At 54.4% G+C, this 20,012-nt stretch overlaps 1 protein-coding gene across 14 annotated transcripts in view; it reads right to left on the bottom strand.

Moving 5' to 3' along the window:
- Positions 1-19,276, bottom strand: part of Speg (striated muscle enriched protein kinase) — a 57,418-nt gene extending 38,142 nt beyond the window's left edge. Inside the window, exons 1-8 of one of the 14 annotated variants that reach the window (XM_087566747.1) lie at positions 12,279-12,319; positions 11,276-11,318; positions 10,360-10,394; positions 9,686-9,775; positions 9,267-9,603; positions 5,281-6,587; positions 3,422-3,565; positions 2,722-2,904 (exon numbers count right to left, since the gene is read on the bottom strand). In XM_087566747.1, coding sequence (XP_087422873.1) covers positions 2,722-2,904; positions 3,422-3,488 — 250 coding nt within the window. In that variant the 5' untranslated portion in view covers positions 3,489-3,565; positions 5,281-6,587; positions 9,267-9,603; ... (2 more) ...; positions 11,276-11,318; positions 12,279-12,319. 14 annotated transcript variants of the gene reach the window in all.
- Between the last annotated feature and the right edge of the window lie 736 nt (positions 19,277-20,012).

Here is a 20,012-nt window from a genome sequence, read left to right as displayed (position 1 = left end):
GAGCACAAGGAAAGAGACATGGACAGATTTTGGGGGGGAAAAGGTACATGTTACTCCGCTAACAGAAGCAAATGCTCAGAGACAGGGTGCCTGCATCAGTAGGCACTCAATGGAGGCTATGGGACAGATGTGGCAGCTATCAGAAGCTTCCCTTCAGTTAGGCACTCACCTCACACTCCAGAGACCCCCTCCATCTAAACCCCACTTAGAGTTACCCAGTGGGTGAAGTTGGCTCAGGGCTCGGGCAAGCCTCCCTCCCCAGGCCAATGGCTGTATTCTCTAGTTGCCTGGGTCCTGGCTACTGTCGTCCCCAACCAAGAATTGACACTTGTGGGTTTTCAAAAGCAGGCTCTGATGGGATGATTACCCCCGGTGGGCATCCAGCCTGGTTTCCATGGCCCTGGGTACAAGGGTAGGGGAGGTCGTAAGTAAAGTCAGTGGCTCAGTAGAATTGTCTTCCCACAAGACAGTGCCATTTCCCTCCACATACTCCCTGTGCTCCCATGGCCAGACGACCCCATCATCACTACCTATGGACACGTGGTCTGGGACCCCCTCTATTGTCCATGTCTTTGCCCCAGTGGTTCTGCCCGCTCCAGCTCCTCTCTGGGCCTCGTGGCCTCCATCCAACCACTCGAGACCAAACAGTGCCTTGTAGGGTAAGAAAGTCAGCTCGCTCCACAGCCAGTGCAGAGTCTGGACCTGCCTGCCAGCCTCTTGGGCCCTGGAGCCAGTCTGATGTATGAGGCCTGTTGTGATGCTTGCTATGCCTAATGACACGACGGAAGTTTTCTGGCTGCCCAGGGTGAAGCAGGCACCGGAGCCATGATGCACTGAGGACCCAGGGGCTGGAGGGCATGGAGGGTCTAGACGGCAGAGGGCTCTGGAAGAGCAGGAGTGGAATCCCCAAGGCACAGCCGGTATGAAGAAAAGGGCAGGGAAGGACAGGGCACTTTCCGGATCCTCACGGAAAGCTGAGCTCATGTGCACAGCATTGCTCTCAAACGCTAACAACTAACATTTGTCTACAGCTTTACAGTCCATAAAGCTCATTCGCACATTCGCTCCCATCCGAGAGGATGGTATAATTATCTCTGGTTTACAAATGAGGGAACCAAAGCTCGGGAGACTCAACGTGGCAGACACAGAGCTCCCAGTCAAGTGCTGACAGCTGCCGTGCCCAGAGCTGCTTTCCAAACCTTACATGGTTCCCAGGTGGCCAGCAGCCAGGACTGGGGCACCTCATACCCTCCCCCCTTGCCAGCTCTCAGCCCAAGCCAGGTATTGACTGGAATTCTGGAGCCAGGCCTGGGGCCCCTAGGAGAGCTGGGAGCTGAGTCAGAGGCCAGATCCCAGAGGTGATGGAAGGAAGGAGGCAGGAAAGCCCAGAGCTGATGGAAAGAAGGAGGCAGGAAGTGGACGGGTGGACATGATTCAGCCTAGTGGGAGAGTGGGGAGAGAGGAGAAAGCCTCAAAGATCTCCAGGGAGGGATGTGGAATGAAGGAAAAAGACCACAGGTCAGACATGCCACCAAAGGAGCTAACACAGCCCAAAGGCTGATACCGGAGCCCACCAAGAACTCCTAAATTGGGAATGCGTTAAAGGCTGAGGCTCTGGCATGTGTATCCATGGGCTCCGAGCCTGTCTCTGCAACACTGAGTGAAAGAAAGGCAGAGCACGAGACGTGCTGCCTCCTAGCCTCCTCCAGGGCCCCGTAGCTTCGGATCAAGCACGCCAGATCACTGTTCCCCAAGCTCTGGCCTCCTAGAGAGTTTGGACACCCATTGGAAACATCCATTTGGTAACATCTGTGGGTTTCACCATCATCTTTTCTTGCTTCAACACCTTGCCCATCCCCCTCCCCACTACCCAAGGTCACCACATTGTTAGAGTAACCACTAAAATGACTAGAACTGCCAGGCACATAGATACTGGTCCAGCCCTACGTGAACCAGTGAGATACTGGGCTGAGACTCAGAGGAAGTAGTCTGGCACCAAGTGACGGCCCTCATAAAGAACAGATGGGACAGCCTCAGCATGGCCAACACCGAGGGGTATTCTCAGTGCTGCCTCTGTAGGGCCGGAGATCCAATGAGAACAGATACAGAACATGGCTCTTTTTGTTACTTCTATTTTCTCCTTGTCCTAGGAAGAAGTGGATCTCAGAAGCTCTTGGTGCCTCTTAAATCCCTTGAACTAAATCATTCTCTTTCTCATAGATGCAAAGACGATTGACCTTTCCACCAGACGCCATTCAGAGATACCGCTTATAGCAGTGGTTTTCAACCTGTGGGTCCCAATCCCTTTGAGGTCTAGTTGTTCTTTTACAGGGTAGCCTAAGACCATCAGAAAACATAGACATTTACATTATGATTCATACAGTAGCAAATTATGGTTGTGAAGTAGCGACAGAAATAACATTGGGGGCATCGCCACATCATGAGGTATATTAAAGGGTGGCAACCTCAGGAAGGCTGAGAACCACTGCTCTTTAGGATGTTCAAAGATGGATTTTGCCAACCTCATGGATTTTTTTCTGGATTAGGGGACCCCTGTCCTGAGTCTAGGATCACATAAACTCCTTCCTCCAGAGAGTCAGACCCAGCACGAGGAAGAACTGTGCACACCAGGAAGCCAGGACTCGGAACCTACACCCTCACGTTCACCAGGAAGAATCCACAGCTCACCCCAACCTGAACCCCCTCTGGAAGGCTCCCTACCAGGTCTCACGGCCAGAGAAGAAGCACAGCTAGCCTGGCCCAGTTCGTTGGTGGCAGTGGCTGTGTAGCTCCCAGCATCAGCAGCCTGGGCCTCTCTAAGTAGCAGTGTGTGCCGTTCACCTTCAGCCCGGATGAGAAGACGACCCTCACTGTGTAACACGGACCCATCCTTTTTCCAGGACACTGTGGTGAAGGAGGAAGAACCAGCTTACCATGGCCACAAAGGCTTTGCTGGGAACTCTCATCCTTGCCCCCACCCCACAGGAGCTCAGTTTATTGCTTTTCCATTCCAATATTTTTTTTTATAATTTTTTAATTGAGACAGGGTCTCATGGGGCCCAGGCTGACTATGTAGCTGGGATTAAGGATGCTCCACCGTATCATGCAGTGGTGTAGGGCGAACTCAGAACCATGTGTATGCTAGGCAAGCACTCTGCCAACGAAGTACATCTTCAGCCTTCTCCCCTTTGGGGAATTTTGAGGAATCTGCCCTCACTCCAGAAGCTCAGGCTGCCTTACCCCTGAGCTGGGGAAATAGGGGAGAATCTTCCAAAATATGCCAGAGTCAGGGTAGCCCTATGGACGGACAGTTTTCCTCTTCTCTATGATGCCGTAAGAGGATTCCAGGAAACCTATCCTGTCCCCATACCACATATTCCCCACCACAACCCACCAGCCTTCAGCTCTCCCTGCAGCTCACCTTGGGGTGGGGGGTTGGCGGTGATGATACACTTAAGTAGTACATCAGCTCCTGGCGCCACCACCATGTTCTGCAGGGGTATCTCAAACACTGGTGCCTCCAGGGGCTCTTCCCCAGCGGACACATAGGAGTCGTCCGAGGACTCTGCCAGACACAGGAGGAGAGGTAGAGAGGGTAAGGGGACATAAGACTTGTGGGGGTATTGGGTGGCAGACATTTCTGGAGAGAGGGGATGTTGGCAGTAAAGAATCCTAGAAAACCAAAACCCAACATGAAGAGTTTCTAAAAGGCAGGGTCTTCGTGAAGCAAAGGCCTCTCTCTCTCTCTCTCTTGAATATCCTGAGACAAAGGAAGGGAAAGCCAGAGCAAATGTTCTTAATCCGAACAGGGTGGCAGACACTTTACTCCCAGTTACTGCTGGCACTGGAGGGCAGTGGTATATGCAGTGGGTGTCTTCACATGAATTGGCCATTTTGTATGTCCTGGCAGATCTTGGAAAGCACTCTAGGGTCCACAAGACTCTCTAAGCACCCATGGACAGCAAACAAGCTACTAAGACCTAAATAGCAATCCTAGGTTTACAGGGAAATGTGGCTGGTAGAGGTGGGGAAATAGTCAAACATGTAAGGCCACCAGATTCCCTGAAGAGGCAGTGGTAGAGAGATCTGGTAGTCTTAGGAGAATCAGCTTTGACTCTGTCCCTTCAGCAGACAGTAACGCTATGCTTCACCAGGCACAGAGAACCAGGAACACAACAGGAAATAAGATAGGTGCCTGCTTAGTACACACAAAGAGTTGAAGACCACACTTCTGTGAATCTTGCTGGGCATCTTCTAAATGTATGCTGGAGGTTGAGCTCAGAGCCTCTTGCGTATTGGACAAATGCTTTCCCATTGAGCTCTCCCTCCCTCCTTCTACCTCTAACAGTCTATCAGCTAGACAATGAACAATGTTGGTAGCCACAAGGACAATGAGGACCCCAGGTTGGCTCTCTTAACTTTATCACCTTCAACAAATGAGACCATCTCTCTGAGCCTCAGCTTTGTTATGGGGAAGGCAGCCGGGTAGCATCCGGTGCTTTGTACAGCTGGTATGCAGACAGAGAGGAGGTAACATCTCTATGGGCCTATTTGACACAACATCTGGACACTGTTGTGGGAACACCGGTAATCGTGGTATGTACGATGGACGGGAGCCTACAAATGCCTAAAGACTTGGAGGTGCTGACACACAGGTGAAAAATAATTTTGATGGAGCAAATTACGAGGCGGTCAGTGCAATAACGCAGGTACTGGCAGGCCCTGGGACACACTGGGGGGAAGCAGCAGGCAGTTGGGGACGGTAGCATTCTGTCAGTGGTGTTGCTCATTCATTATAGGAATCAGTAAGGCAGGATGCAAGGTGGGATAGGGCAGGCTAGAAGATGAGTGTGCCTCAGACCTTCGTGGCTACAAATTGGAATTGGGGCGTGGGGGTGACAGAGTAAAGGGTTAGGGAAGCTTCCGGTTTTTTCAAGAATTTTAGACTGCCGGTTCCCACAAATGGATGTGAGAGGCCGTGAGTACTCCTTAGGTTCCAGCCAGCACCTCCAGCTGTTGGTCCTTGGCCCCACTGCCTAACAGTCCGGGCCTCCCGATCTACAACAGACACCCGGGCTGTGCCTACACCACTGCTTCACTGAGCACACTCACATTGCACCCCATCAGAAGCAGACCTAACATGGCACCTTTACTCCAATCCCTGCCTGTGTCCATGATAGAAGCTGCAAAACTGACTTCAGCCTCCAAGCAGTCTTACTGTTCCCTGAGCTCTCTCAACCGGTATCAGGGGATTATTCTCAGCTCTCTCTGTGCTCTTACCGAGCTCAGGGGAAGTAGGCCGAGCACGGCGACCTTTGCCTTGGCTGCGGGTCCCTCTACGGTCCCAGGCCCCCCAGGGACCATCCTCCTCAGGTCCTCTACGAAGCCTTTTCTCAGCCTCAGGTCCCGCTCTGTTCTTCTCCAAGGTTTGGGGCAGAACAGAGTCCTCCACTCCCGGAGTGGCCCAGGGCAGAAAGCGCACGGCTTGGGCAGGGGGTTCCCGCTTGCGAGCAGAGGGGGCTTTTGTCCTGCTCTCTGGAGGATCCGCGGTGAAGGGCGGCACAGGGCTCCTGCACTCCTGGATGGCTCTGCTCCGGGTGAGTGGGAATTGGTCCCGACGCTTGATCTCCTGCTGTGGGCCTTCCCCCGGTTCAGTCCTGCCCACCGGCCCTCTGCTTCGGGGTCTCCCAGTCTCGTCCCCAGATTTGCCCGCGCCACTGGGAGGAGGCGGCTGGGTGGCAGCCGGGCTCACAGCCCGTGAGGTCTTGGGTGTGGAGGGCCGGGAGAAGAGTGGGGGCTCGCCGGGCTCTCGAGGGGATGGGGCGCGCTGCAGCGTGGCACGCAGGGACTCGTGCGAACGCACCAGCTCCTCCCGGGACGTAGATCGGCGGATGCGACCCAGCTCCTGGGCGAAGCGGAGCTCGAGGTCCGAGGTTGCACTGCGTTGTCGCGTGCGCTCGTCCAGAGAGGCCGCCTTTTGTTGGAACAGGCGACGCCGCTCTGCCACACTGCCCCTAGGTGACCGCAGCTCCTCCTGAGAGGCCCCGGGTGTGTCCCACGCCGCGCCACCCTCGGACTTCGGCTGCTCCAGCGAGCGAGCCTTGCGCAGGGGCACCCAGGGCCGCAGGGGCGCTGGCGGCGAGTCGCTGCGCTCCAGGCTGCGGCGCCGCTCCTCGAAGAACTGCAGCTTGTCCAGGATGCGGGAGCCGGCGCGCACCAGCCGGGGCGAACGGCCCAGTGCTGACAGGCGACCTGAAGCTTCGCTCAATGGCGTCTGGGGCCGGGACTCCACTGTGCCCGCCAGCGACGGCCCCGATGACTTAGGCTTTTTCCCTCGCTTCTCTTCGGTGGTGGTGATGTCCTCAGGCAGCGAGGGCTCCTGAGTACGCCGATGGGGCGAAGTGGGAGTAGCTGGGGGCTGGGCACTAGATCCTGGCAGAGCCCTCTTACCCACCCGAGGAGATGGTGGCGGAAGCAGAGCGGACTTGGAGGGAGGTGGAAGGGCAGGACGTGGACGAAGGGCATCACTGGCCGGTTGAGGCTGAAGGTCAGGCTCCTCTCTGCGCAATCCACTCGGAGGAATGCTGCTGCAGAACCAAGGCCGAGAGGGGTGGAGGACTCAGGAGGCCTTCCCTCTGAGACCCCTAGCTTGCGAGAGGGTTTGAGCAGTGGGGCATGCTGGACAGGCTTGGGGTGACACGGGCCAGATTTTCCTGCCCCACCCCCATGAGGGCACAGCCAGAGCAGGTGCTGGGGAAAGGCCAGCGGCTCATGCACCAGAAGACTGGGCTATTGGCTGGGTCCAAATACAGACTCAGCCCCAGGGGTTCTGGCCAGCCCCCTCCCCCAAGCCCTGGAAGCTGGGACACAGCAAGAACTGAGCTTGAGGGGGAGAAAGGAATGGCTGAGGAGGACCCAGAGATGAGATGGCAACGGAAAACAGAAGGGCTGGATGGGGAGGGGCTCCTCTCAGGAATGTGCCTCCTACTTATTCCTGCTCCACACTGGTCCTCACAGCAGCCCTACCCAGTCTGGACAGGATACTTGTCCTTCACACTGAGCAACTGCCTCCTAACTAGGCAGAGTCTTTAGGGGGGGCCCGTATCCTATCCTTGTGATGATTCCTGAGTCCATTCCCAAACACTGGCTGAACAATGCATACAGCACATGGGGTCTCTGGGAATGGAATATCCAGATTCCCATAGGTCTTGATCAATTTCCTCATGGTATAGGCTTCTGTCTACCCCACATGGGGAAAAATCTGAGTCCTTGGAAACCCTTCTGAGAAGCACAGAAGTCCTCCCTCAGAATTAGCCCTGCTCAGAAATAACTACCAAGTGGGACTGAGCAAAGGGTGCGGGAGATGAGGCGTGAAGACGCCTGTCAACCTAAAGTACCAGCTCATCAAACAGAGTTTTGATGCCTAGGAGCTAGGCCTCAGTTTCCCCTATCTGGACGGGGAAAGGACATGTTATACATGATGGTTTGCAAGAAAAGGTTTCCGAGAGCTGTTATCATACCTGACATATTAGAGAGAGCTGGAAACTCATGAGCATGCTCAATGAATACTTAGTGTGTGCCAGGCATGAATTAAGGCTTCACTTGCATTTGGGCTGGCTTTTTTTTTTTTTTTTTTTAAGAAAAAAAAATCCTTACAGAAGTCCCTCAACAGAACAATTGATACTGTCTCTATTTACAGATAAATAAACTTGAGGCTGGTTCAAAGAGAATCAGTGCCCTCCCAAGGTGGCAGCTAAGACTTGGTGCTAGGAACAGAAGACAGATATCGTGAACCCTAAGCCTTTGCTCCTGTCCAACTGCCTCGGTTTCTGGGGACACGGAAAGAAGAAATAGTACAGTACCATCCAGGAGCCTAAGTTCTTTGGCTGCTTCGATATAAGGATATTTTAGACTACCTGAGTCACCACCCACTCTGTAGACCCACCCCTGCCTGGAAGAGAAGGAAGGGGTAAGGGTGGGGACGCCAGCAAGGAGACAGTCTACTTGGGGTGGGGGTGGAGGGCAAGAGTCCTTAAGGAATGAACTCTGGGAACTGGGTGAGGCCTGAAGAGAAATTGGGGACGGCAGAGGAGACCTCTTGCTGGCAGCTCCAAGCTCCGGGCCAGACTCTGTACCATAGATATCACTAAGGAAATGGGTTCCTCTGAAGTTGCCATAGCAACTCCAGGCTCCGGCTGGGGCCTGGGAAAGAAAGGCTGGGAAGGAGTGCCTGGTAGCGGCAATAAGATAGGCCAAGGAGCTCCCAAGGCCCCTGCCCTACCCAAGGCTTCTTGCCGGCTCTTCACTAGCCACTCTAAGCACCCTCTTAAGCAACCTACTAGGGCCCCTTACTTATTCTCCGTATGTCCACCCAGCACCTACGCCCATCACAATCAAGCCCCCTTTCAGTTCCCCAAATACCCCATCAAGTCTATCATCAGCCACTCCCCACTTCTGGCATAGCAGATTGCCCCCCCATTTCTGCTTTCCCCCAAATCTCCAAAAATGGCTTCAATACCTCACTCCAACACCTCCACGTGTCATGCATCCCCTTACCACATCGGCCAGGGACCCATCCTCAGGTGTGGTCCAAGAGATCATCACACCCCCCTACCACTGCTACTCCAACCCTCCCCCTCCACCCCAGCTCCCTCTTTCCACCCCCTCCTCATCTTTCAGCCCCCGGCCACCCCACAGCCCACGACCTTCCTCCACAGGCCCCTTGCCCCAGCTGCCCCTGACCACCTCACTCTCTTCTCTCTCCTGGGCGCTGTCTCGTTCCCCTGCTCTCTCCTGCTCTCCCGGGAGCTGCCGTGCAGAAAGGTTCTGTTCCTCCCAGAAAAAGGCCCACATGGGAACAGGAATGTGCAGGGAGAGGAAAAGGCAGCAGCTGCTGAGACAGCAGGCACGGAGGGGGCCTCTGAGGGGGGGGATCCTAGGACAACTGGAGCCTACATGGGCGAGGCAGGAGAGGGGCCCTGGCAAACTGGAGCTCTAAGAGGAGACGTGGAAGGGACAGAGGGGGGTCCACAAGACCACGAAGACCGCACTGTGAGCCAGCACAGGTGGGAGCAGGAGGCCGTGGGTGGGAGTGGTGTGAGGAGAGAGTGTAGCCAAGGCTAGGAGTGGAAGCAGTGGGGAATGGAATGCACAGAGATGGATGAGGCAGAGAAAACTGGGGTGGAGGCTGGTGGAGCAGTGATGGGGCCGCACAGGACAGCATGGTGAGATGAGACAGTGTGGACCCAGGCGAAGCAATTACTTACACGTGGATCGAGAGCGCCCGTCCTCTGTACAGACTGAACGCGCTGCCATACAGGTCACTGGCCACCGAAAGGCTATCCTCTGACCCCCAGCTTGCGCCCACCAGATTAGCTCGCGATGCCCGCACCAGCGGCTCCACCCCCAGGTGCCGTGGCCCGGCCCCGGTTGTCTGTGCTTGCCTTGGGCTGCCTGGGAGGGGGCGGGTGCCACCCCCGCTGCCCGCTTCCTGCTCCAGGACCGTCTGCCCGCTGCCCCACCAGCTCACTTGCTCCTCTGAGGTGCCTGTCACGGAGGTCGGGGGTGTGTCCAGGGAGGTGCCCACCAGGGTGTCAGAGCCCCCTAAAGAAAGGAGCACAGTGAGGCAGAGGCAACCTTTGTAGGAAGCCAGTCTGCTTGCTCTTGAAGCACCCAGAAAGCTCACCCGTGGGGGTGCTGAAGGCCCTGTCATCCCGAAGCTCCAGGCGCTGGGTCCCCGGCACATCGCTGATGTCATCCTCAGCAGTCTCCGAGTCTGGATAAGAAGGGGTCTGTGTGGGCAGGGACCTCCTCCCTACGCCTCCAACTCTTCCCTAGTCGCCTCCTGCCTCCCCCACAGCAGTTTCCATCTTAACCACAGGGAGAGTTCCAGGACCCCATCTACTCTCTTCGGCATCTGACATCCCCTTGTCCAGCCTGGGATGCTTAAGGTAGCTCCTCCCATGCTGGTGCCCTGGCTCCATCTCTGGACCACTCATCCTCGGATGCTCACCCTTACTTCCATGGACCCCTTCAAATAAACCACCCCCTCCCACTCAATGGCTTACCAGGGCCTCATCCACCCTCTCCATGTCCACCATAGCTTTAGGTCTTGAATAGTAGCACCCCACATAGCAAGGCTCTAACTAGCAGGGCTCAAAAGTCTAGGTTCCAGGATCCCAGGAACAAGGAGTCACCTCAGAGTTGTACTGTCAAGGCTCGCAACCAACAGCAGGACCAGGCTGTCCTGAACCCCAAACCAGCCGGAAGGCATCAGGGTATAACTGAGACAGTGTGAGGAGAAGCCCAGGCCGGGTTGGGGAAGGGAATGAGGGGTTAGGGCAGGAGCCAGCTTCCTACCGTAACTCTGCTTTCTGCAGGAGCGGAAAACTTCGCTTCCGTAGGAGCAGCAGGAGAGAGATGTGGACAGACAGTTATCAGAGTGTTTGTGGGAAGGGGCACGGAAGGCAGGCAGGACATAGGGAGGCATGAGGGTCCCTACTGTCCAAGGATACCAGAGATGTTCTTTGGGATGGGGAGGTGAGGGAGACCCACCCAGAATGTACCAGCACTGGGGAGCCATATGCTTAGGTTGTCATCTCAACTGCCCAGACGTTCTGGTACTCTTAGCACTTACTGATACTCTCACTAGTCACACGATACGATACTCTCACTAGTCACACACACACACACACACACACACACACACACACACACACACGCCCAGCCACAGACTCAGGGCTGCCTCCTTAACTAGGAGTCAGTCCCAACTTCTACTACAGTGCTTGCACCGTATTTCTGCCTGTCTGCACTGGGCTGTGGCAGCCATCTTCCCCCAAGAATTCCCCTACTACTGAATGGTCCTCAATAATAATAATAATAATAATAATAATAATAATAATAATAATAATAATTGCTGTGGTTAGGTTAGGAATAAAGATTCCTGGGCAGTTTTCAGCATCCTAGAGTCTATTATATTCTGTGCCTCAGTTTCCCTTTGAGTACCGAAACAAGCAGCAGCCATGTAACCATTGCCAGACATGGCACTTGGTCCCACAGATGGACAACAGAGAGCCCACGCCCTTGGTGGATGTGCTAAGGAGCCCCTTCCCAGATACTAGGACTTTTCTTCAGGGAATAATAGTCCTTCTTGGGGGTGGATAGATGGGGAGGGGTTCCATATCTCATGGGCTATCTTCAGGGCCATAATGCCACATGAAGGGACATGGACCAAAAAGAGAAGTGGGCATGGGAAAGCAGCCAGAAGTCCACGCACCATGGGTAAGTCGGCCAAAGGCCCGGCGGGAATGGCCGGTTTTCTGAAAGAGAAAAGCCAGAATGAGTTGTTGAGGGGGAGGCTTGCTCCTGAGCCCATATGCCTCTCATTCCAATCTGCTATTATCAAACAGGAACTCCACCCGGGGCCAGGGCACAGAGACCAGAGCCACTAGGTTGTCCTAGTCGTAAATGGCTCAGCTCTCCTTCTTCTAGGGTATCCAGTTGGGCTCTGGGGAGGAACCGGGGAAGGAAGAGAGGCGGTAGAGCAAACCCTAGTACTTCCTAAGGGACAGAGACTCAGCCTGGGGTCAAAGCAGCACGCCCAGAGATACAGGGGAGGAGACAAGGAAGTCAGCGTGACTGAGGGAAGATGGTGTGGGGGCGCTAGAATTAACAGAGATGGAGAGCCGAGGACACAGATTCCTACTGCGGGGAAGGGCAGATACCTGGGGTAGGTGTCAAGCAGGCAGGATAGGGCTAGCAAAGGGTAAAGTTATTTCTCAAAAGCCAGCGTCTCGCTAATGCAGGAAGGAGGCCCCAATACGTAGAGGACAGAGCTTGGGGAAATTTATTGAGCTCGGCTCGGATCCATGCGCTTTGCTTTCACGATCTCCGGAATACCGAAGACTGCAGAGTGGGGGGCCCAGGAAAAGCCGGGCGGGGACTGAAGCCAGGGCTGGATGTGGGTGAGACGGTAAAGCAGCCAGTGGGCGCTACGTGCTGAGGCTGCAACCGGGGCCTCAAGGGGTCAAGGGGGTTGAGGTTGATGGGGGGCTTCTGCCCTTCAGCGCGGGGAGGGGCCTGCGCTTTCCAGTAGCCGGCCAGGGCGCCCCCTCCCCAGGATCATGCCCGGCCCGTCGCCCCCACTCTGCAGGGCTGGGGTGGGGCCAGCGCTACTCCATCGCCCCCTCCCCTGGGCCCAGCCGCGGTGACCCGCCCTCCCTCGGGGCGCCCAGCCCTTCCTGCCCCCACCCGGAGCCGCCCGCCCCCGGAGCCCTCACCTGGAAACGCTTCTTCACCCACAGCTTCTTCATGGCGGGGGAGGGGGCCGGGCCGGCGGCCGGGCGAGGAGGGGACAGGCGGGGGCGGGGCGGAGTCGGAGGCGGGGCCGGGGGCGAGTTGGGGAGCGGGCAGGAGCCGGCGCGGGTGGCGGAAGGAGCCGCCGGGCCTCCGGAGCTGGGGTGGGGGTAAGACGAAGGCGGCGGCGCCCAGAGCCCGCCCTTCCTCCGCTAGCCTGCGCCCCACCTGGCGACCCTTCCTTTTCCAGCCCTTCTGCCCACCCTGGGACAGCACTCGCCTGCTTTCCAGCTCTCCCACGAAACACCTCCCGACGCTGAGAGCCCGTACCCCCACCCCACATCTGCCTTTCGGGCCCCAGGCACATGGGGAAACTGAGGCACAGAAAGGGGTGCTGTAGCCTTTGGTTCAGGCCACTTTCGTAGGTAGCGAGAAGAGGCCTCCTTGCCGCATCCCCTTTCCTCCTGCAGGCTGGCTATGGAAGGTCAGCAGCATCTTCGCTGGCGTACTCCGCAAACATGCGCACACAGCACACTGTCAGACAGCACCCAACTCACCTCAGGGTACAGCACCGGGTGGGGGCGCCTAGGTCATGCTCGGCGCAAAGGTCCTTGGGTTGGGACTACTGGCTGTCTTGGATCCAGGCTCCTCTAAAAAGGGCTTGCCTCTTTTGGCTCTAATTTCTGTATGTTCCTGTGATGTCTCCTCCCATCCATCCATCCATCCATCCATCCATCCATCCATCCATCCATCCATCCATCCATCCATCCACCCAACCATCCAAACACACACACACACGAAGTCAGTGAAGGTTGCTCATAGATATTCCTAATAATTAAAGTCAATTCATGTTCTCAGAAGTGAGCTACTTACAAGATTTTTGCTGTGCGCCCCCCCCCCAACACTACTGCCCAACCCACCTTATTCAACATCAAACACACACACACACTGTGTCTAAACAAAGTTCCAGCTTCCTTTCCTAACGATAATGTACCTAGGTTTCATTAACGTTTACCAAGGGTCTGGCACTTTACAAATGTCAGCACATTCAAAACAAAGGCAAGAGCCTGAAACTCCTAAGAGTATTTCCACCCCTGTTTAACTGACAAGTGGCTGAGGCTAAGAGAACTTGCATCCCTACAGGTCTCATCCCAGCATGCACTGGGTGCTGTCAGTCCCAGCTATGACTACAGCAATAAGTACTGTACTGAGTCTGGTCTGTACTGGTCTGTATGGAGATAAGTGATGTTGAGGACTTTGTGTGAGTAACTCATTTAATCTCCACAAGCAATTACTTGTCCCACAAAGCCATTACTTGTCCCAGGTCACAAAGCTAATACATTGAGGGAACCTGGACTCTCTGACTGGGTTATTGACCATTATGTCATAAAGAACCGCATGCTAGTTCTTTGGTATGTCTCCTGACCTTATTGCTTTAAACTCTTGGCACTGAAATAAATACACAGACCCAATGAATTCGGTTGGGTTTACGGTGAGATAACACACTCATATTCAAATGTAATTACTATTTCTTTTTGTTTGTTTGTTTCTCCGTAGCTCCTGTAGTTGTTTACACTTGAGACCCCCTTTTTAATTCTCATTATTTTGTTTTGAGACAGGTTCTCATTTTATAGCCCTGGTAGGCCTGGAGCTCATTATGTAGACCGGGTTGGTCTCAACTTTAACCTTTCTGTGCTGGGCTTGAAGACATGTGGCACCCAATCTGAGGGGCTTAAGGTCCCATCTCCACCTTCTGGCTACATATGGGTGTTCTTGTCTCTCAGCCCACCGGTGGCCAATGGTATACATGGAAACACGTGTTTGAGGATGTGCACTGAGATAGGACACTTGTCCATCCATACTAGTTCCAGCCAGAGGACCCTAGACACCCCCCCCCAAACACAGCAGCTCACCGATGGAGGAGCTGAGTGGATAGAGGGGGGTAACATGAGCCCCTGTTCCCCAGGAGAATCCGAGGGGCTGGCACATTCCACAGCAAAAATAACCAATGGGCAGCGGGCGTGAGTGATGGGACAGCTGGGCTTGAAGAGCGGCTGGCAGGATCTTGTGTTCCTGCCCTGAGCCTGTGCGGCAACCTGAAGGACTGAGACGGAAGGTGCTCGCTCACAGCTTGAACCCTCATGTTTCCTTCATGGCTGTCCATCTGGTCTACTCCGCTACTTTCTCATGCCATCCCTGAGAGCATCCCCCTTAGCTGGAAAACACTAAAGGACCCTGCCTGCCCTGGTCTCTTGGCAGAATGTCCTCTAAGCCTCTAAGCCGCACACATTACTCTTCTTTCCTCAGCCTCCCTCCATTCGGCTTCTCTCTGCCCTTCCTCACAGCTCTATTACTCTCAGACTGTACAGGGGATAGTGTCTCATATCGGCTGTCTCTCCTTGCTAGAAACTAATCTCCAAGAGGTCATAGTTTCTGACTCTCCACACCCCCATCCCCGAGTCATGTACCCCAAACACCTAAAACGGTAGATAACTGGTACATAGGAGACACTTAATAAACATAGGAATGTATCACAAAGCTTCAAGAGCGATAGATAAGGAGAAGTAAACAACAGGTGGTGAATCTTCTGGAATAGCTGCTTTCATCCAGCCTTTCCTCCTCTGTTGTGCCCCAGCTCATTCCCAAGAAGCTGTTGGAGGAGTGACTATTCCCCATTCCGCCCAGATCTTTAAGCAGGCCTCTCTGCTCCTCTCTTGTCCCTCCCAGGTTTCCTCTATGGTTCCACTCTGGCCCCGCCTCCTCTCTTTGATTGGCACTTGCTGTGCTATGCACACATGGCCTACAACACTGATCCCATTTCCAGTTCCACGGTATTTTCTCATGACTTTTTGTACAGACATTCCAAGTCCAGGTGGGAACGATGGTAAGTATAGAGTAGTCCTTCCTGGTGGTCCTGGTGTATTCCTCTTCTTCCTGCCCTAAACTGTCTACCTGACTCTAACTTCTCCCTTCCATGCCTTCAAGTAGCCAGGATGGTTCATTGCCATCTGTTGAATGTTAGCCTTTCTGAAAAACACTCTCCAGGTCCAGGCTGCAAAGCTTCAACTAATATACACCAGCTTCCCCTGCTTGCCCCTTCTCTCAGCTGCTCTGTACTCACTGCTTCCTCTTAAGCCACACATGCTCTTTGATCTGAGGGTACTGCTTGTTGGTCACTCGATGAGGAGCCATGCAAAGATGGGAGCCAGATGCTTCCAAAGAGATGTCCAGGGGTTGGGGATTTAGCTCAGTGGTAGAGCGCTTGCCTAGCAAGCGCAAGGCCCTGGGTTCAGTCCCCAGCTCCGGAAAAACAAAACAAACAAACAAACAAAAAAAAAAAAAACCAAAGAGATGTCCAGAGAGAGTGCTAGAGGCAGGCGGAGGAGGGCCGAGATATCGATAGGAGAAAGGAGAAGCTCTTGGCTTCCTCTTCCTGCACCTTTCTCTTTGGACAGACAATGTGGACCCAGACTCAGAGACCCGACTTTCCAGACCTACCCCTGCTATCTCACCAACAAGCCATTCAACCTTGGGCAAATTAGAATCCCAGTTGTCATATATTAATAAAGTCCAAACAAGGCTGGAGAGATGGCTCAGTGGTTAAGAGCACTGACTGCTCTTCCAGAGGTCCTGAGTTCGATTCCCAGCAACCACATGGTGGCTCACAACCATGTGTAATAGGATCCAATATCCTCTTCTGGCCTGCAGTCATACATGCAGGCAGAAAGCTGTATGATGTATACATAGTAAATAAATAAATATTTAGAAAAAATAAAGACCAAACAGTAATCAGGAAATCTGAAAGGTTAAAGCATTAAACAAGATAGCACATCTTAACACATTTAAGGATTTTATCCTTAATCTCCTGAATCTCTGCCATTTTCCCTCCTTCATTTTCCATTTCATGCCTTTACCTTTACCACCTGTGTTTTCCCGTCTTACAAAGCTCCCACCCAGCTCGGACTTATTTTCCAGTGTCTTGCCAATGCCCTTGCATCCTGAACTAACATCCCAAGCTTCTAAAGTGCCAGGGACCTTCAGATCACCCCATCTCTCCCAGCCAGAAAACATTCATGGCCAGAAAACTGCCAGGTCCTTTTTGGCTTCCTCGAGTTCCTTGTATCCTTGTGCTGTTGACTCCAAACAGGAGCGTTTTCTATGAAGTCTGAGCAATGCCAAGCTACCGGCTCAGCTTCCCTGGACCCAGAGCTACCACTGAACAGGGACAGGAAGGATGGGCAATAGAAGAAGCCAGACTCATCCAGTTAACCCTCCAACATCACCAAAGCCACCCTCATCCCCTGGCAGAACTGTTCTTGTAACTGGAAAAACAGACATGTTCTCAAAGGTGACATGCTTCTGCTCAGTTCTCTCTTCCGGTCAAAAACAAATGTCAGAGACTAAACCAAGCCCCACAGCACTCAAGGCCTTTCTTCACGCCGAGCCCTTCACCACACCTGAGGTTCACCAAAACAGCCCCAGCCAGGACACTGTACCCCTAGGTCTAAATGTATCCAGTCAACACTTATCTATGCCTACCTAGCACACCACCCTGATTCAAAAGCGGCAAGGAAACAGCCCCGCTGGGGGGCAGAGGGAAGGCCTGCATCCTCACAGATCACTGGTCGGCCAACTGATTCTATGACCCCACTCCTCTCCTTCCCTCCCTCCAGCTCTCCCTCTTCCAGAACATCTTGAGTAGTAGAAAGGCCCAAGATCACAAAACAGGATGCTCAGTCCTGATACGCCATAACCGGCCCTTTCCTCAGGCAGCCCTCCCTCCTCTCTGGTCCACACTGTTCTCACCTGTACTTGAAGCTGCAGTTCTCTGTGGACCTGTTCTGCAGCTAACAAGCATCATGACCACCATTTTCTCCCTCTGTCCCTTCCTTTCCTGGCCTCATCTCTCCTTCCTCCCAGTTGTGTTCTTAGTTTATCTACCTTAATCTTTAAGTTATAGTTGGTTTTCAGCTTCTGTTACTCCAGACTACAGATAGATTAAAAACTACAAGAATCTATTCCTTCAGCTCAGAATTTTTCCAAAACATGCTCCAGCCCCCAGGCCCAGGCTATAGTAGTCTGTACTGGCAGCTTCTAGACCAATTGGAAGCTGTCCTTGGGCAACCGTAGGCCAGGACTGGGCCCTGGGACCACAAGATGACTCTAGGAAATGAGTAGGGTGACACTGGGGAGAGAAGACACTGATAGGGACGAGGCCTGGCTTCCATCACCTACTGCACTCCAATGCAACCTTCTTCCTCTCTGCTCACCAAGGTCTTTATCCCTGGACTTCCTCCCCAGATCCCAAAGACTGACCCTTACACTGTACCATAGAGTTGAATGAGATGTCTCTCTAGAAAATGGCCAAAGCAGTGCCCCTCCCACACCTAGCTCTTTGCCATCTCCCCCAAATGAAATCTACTCCCTCAGAATTCCATTCTTTTTTCCTCAAAGTTTGGTAGGTCTAAGACTGTAGAGAACCATTTGAGTCAGAAACTGAACAAAACCTAAATTGACCCAAGGTCAATCTAGCTGGTCTGACATCCCGACAGCCACCACAGGACCACCTACAAGACCGAGGCTCCTGCCCCTCCTCTTCTGCCTCCGTACATCAGCCTAGAGCCCCACCGTCACAAGAGCCAGGGCACCAGCCAGCCCGACACATCCCGCTACCCTGTCTTCTGAACACTCACATGGGAACCTCAAAAGAGAGAGAGGTTTCACAGGCTTTCAACACCACCCACAGCTGTCCTCATGCTGTGTGTTTGTATTAACACCACGAGAGTCCAGAGCCTCCCACAACTCACAAATGCCCGAGACACACATACAAACACACACATACACACACATGTGGGTTCTCAAACAGCCACTTCTCTTGTCAAGCCTCCGTTCCATCTGCTGACACGTGGGTCCTGTTCATACACATCTGATCTCTTCCTCTTTGCCTAGTCCTGACCACACCATCCTTGTCCTAGTGTTGATGGTGAAGAGAGAAGGTCTGGCCATCCTCCTCCCATGTGGCCTGGAACAGGAGAACTGGCCTGTCTTTTAGACAAGCATACGTCTGAGAGGGGCTGGTCAGTAGGTCTCAAGTCTTTCATTGGAGGAGAAGAGGGTAATTCTCACCAGGGGGCTTTTCTCTATTGGATTAGAAGGATTTTTGCACTATTGTCTGAGAGGTCTGTGTGGGTCTCAGGTTAGACCCACCAACTGCTGACCCTTGACCTCTGACCTTCATGTGGGAAGCATCTCTACCTTGATACATTTTCCTTGCCTTACCCTGTTGATCTGCCCTTCAGAATGAGCACAGCTGGGAAAACTGGGCACCTGGGAAAATGGTGACGGACTGCAACCTGCATCGCACAGCTTGGGCAGCCGTCTCTACCCCTGTGCCCCCAGCCCTGCCAGGCAGGCCCCACTTCCGCATTACCTCTGACCTCCAGCACTGTGAGCACAGCCTCACAGGAGGCCTTGCCCCGCTCATTCTGGGCGCTGCAGCTGTACACGCCGGCGTCCTGTGCCCCGCAGTTCCGCAGCCATAGGCAGCTGGGCTCTGGGACCGGTGTAGGCAGGAGCTGCCCATCCCGGAACCAACTGAGGCTAGGCTCGGGTGTCCCGCTCACAACCACCCGCAGCCGCACATCACTGCCCGCACACACCGCCGCGTTCTTCAGGGGCCGCAGGAAGACCGGCGCCCCGGCCCCTGCCCCGGTGACGAGGACCCCTCTGCCGGCCCCCACCTTGGCTCTCTTCGGGGGCACCCCGGGGCTAGGAGGTGCCCTCGTGCCGGCGTCCTCGCCTCGCGTACCCCGGGCTTTTTGCATGGCCTCTATGAGCTGGACTAGGGAGGCAAGGGACGTTAGAATTGGGAGGCCAGGGGGACGCCCCAGGGGTTATGGTGCCTTAAGAGATGAGTCCTATGGGGCCGGCGGCCGGCCTTCCTGCTGCCCGCCCGCTTTCGGCCTGTGCTACCCAGAAGGTCACCAGGGCGGCCGGCGATTGCGCCTCGGGGACTATTTTTAGGGCCCCCGGCTCGGGTTGCGAATGAGCAGTGGAGGGAGGGGGCAGCAGAGGAAGGGATTTGGACTCCATGTGGCTCCTTCTCTCTCTCTCAGTGCCCCAATCACCAGGACTGGCCTGAAAGAATCTCCTCCCCCACGGTGTGTGCATGTTGCCCCCCACCCCCACCCCAGCTTGTGAAATCTGGGGAGTCGAATTACCCCTGTGTTTAGGCCCGCTTCCTTTCTTCAGGGCCAGAGTCCCAGCTTCGCTAGGCTGGTGGAGAGGAAGAGGAACAGTCCTGAGGAGATGCCTGAGAGGCACATGGAGAGATAGGCCCCAGTGGAGGTGAGCAGACTGCAAGCAGCAGGGACCCGTGGCCTCTCTCCCACACTCCATAACAGCTGGTAAGCACCAAGACCCATGGCCTGGAGGCCAGGTGGAGTGTTTGGCTCCCAGCTGGTCCTGCACTCACTATACCATCCTGCCTTCCCCAGCCAGGTGACCCCTAATCCTCTCCCAATCTGCCCTCACCTATAGGAAGAGCAGTTGGCCAGGATTGCAACCGACCAGCAACAACAGCCTCAAGAGGAGACAGAGAGACAGCATGAGGTCAACAAGGTGACAGAGGGGTTTGGAAGGCTTGAGCTGTGGATGAGGACAGAGGCTTGGGTGGGTTAGGATCCCGTTCTCCAGGCAGGTTCTGATCTCAAGCTTGA

This window comes from Rattus norvegicus, chromosome 9, assembly GCF_021556685.1.
Source record: "Rattus norvegicus strain SHRSP/BbbUtx chromosome 9, alternate assembly SHRSP_T2T, whole genome shotgun sequence".
Lineage (NCBI taxonomy): Eukaryota > Metazoa > Chordata > Mammalia > Rodentia > Muridae > Rattus > Rattus norvegicus.
This window is presented reverse-complemented; position numbering and strand designations above follow the sequence as displayed.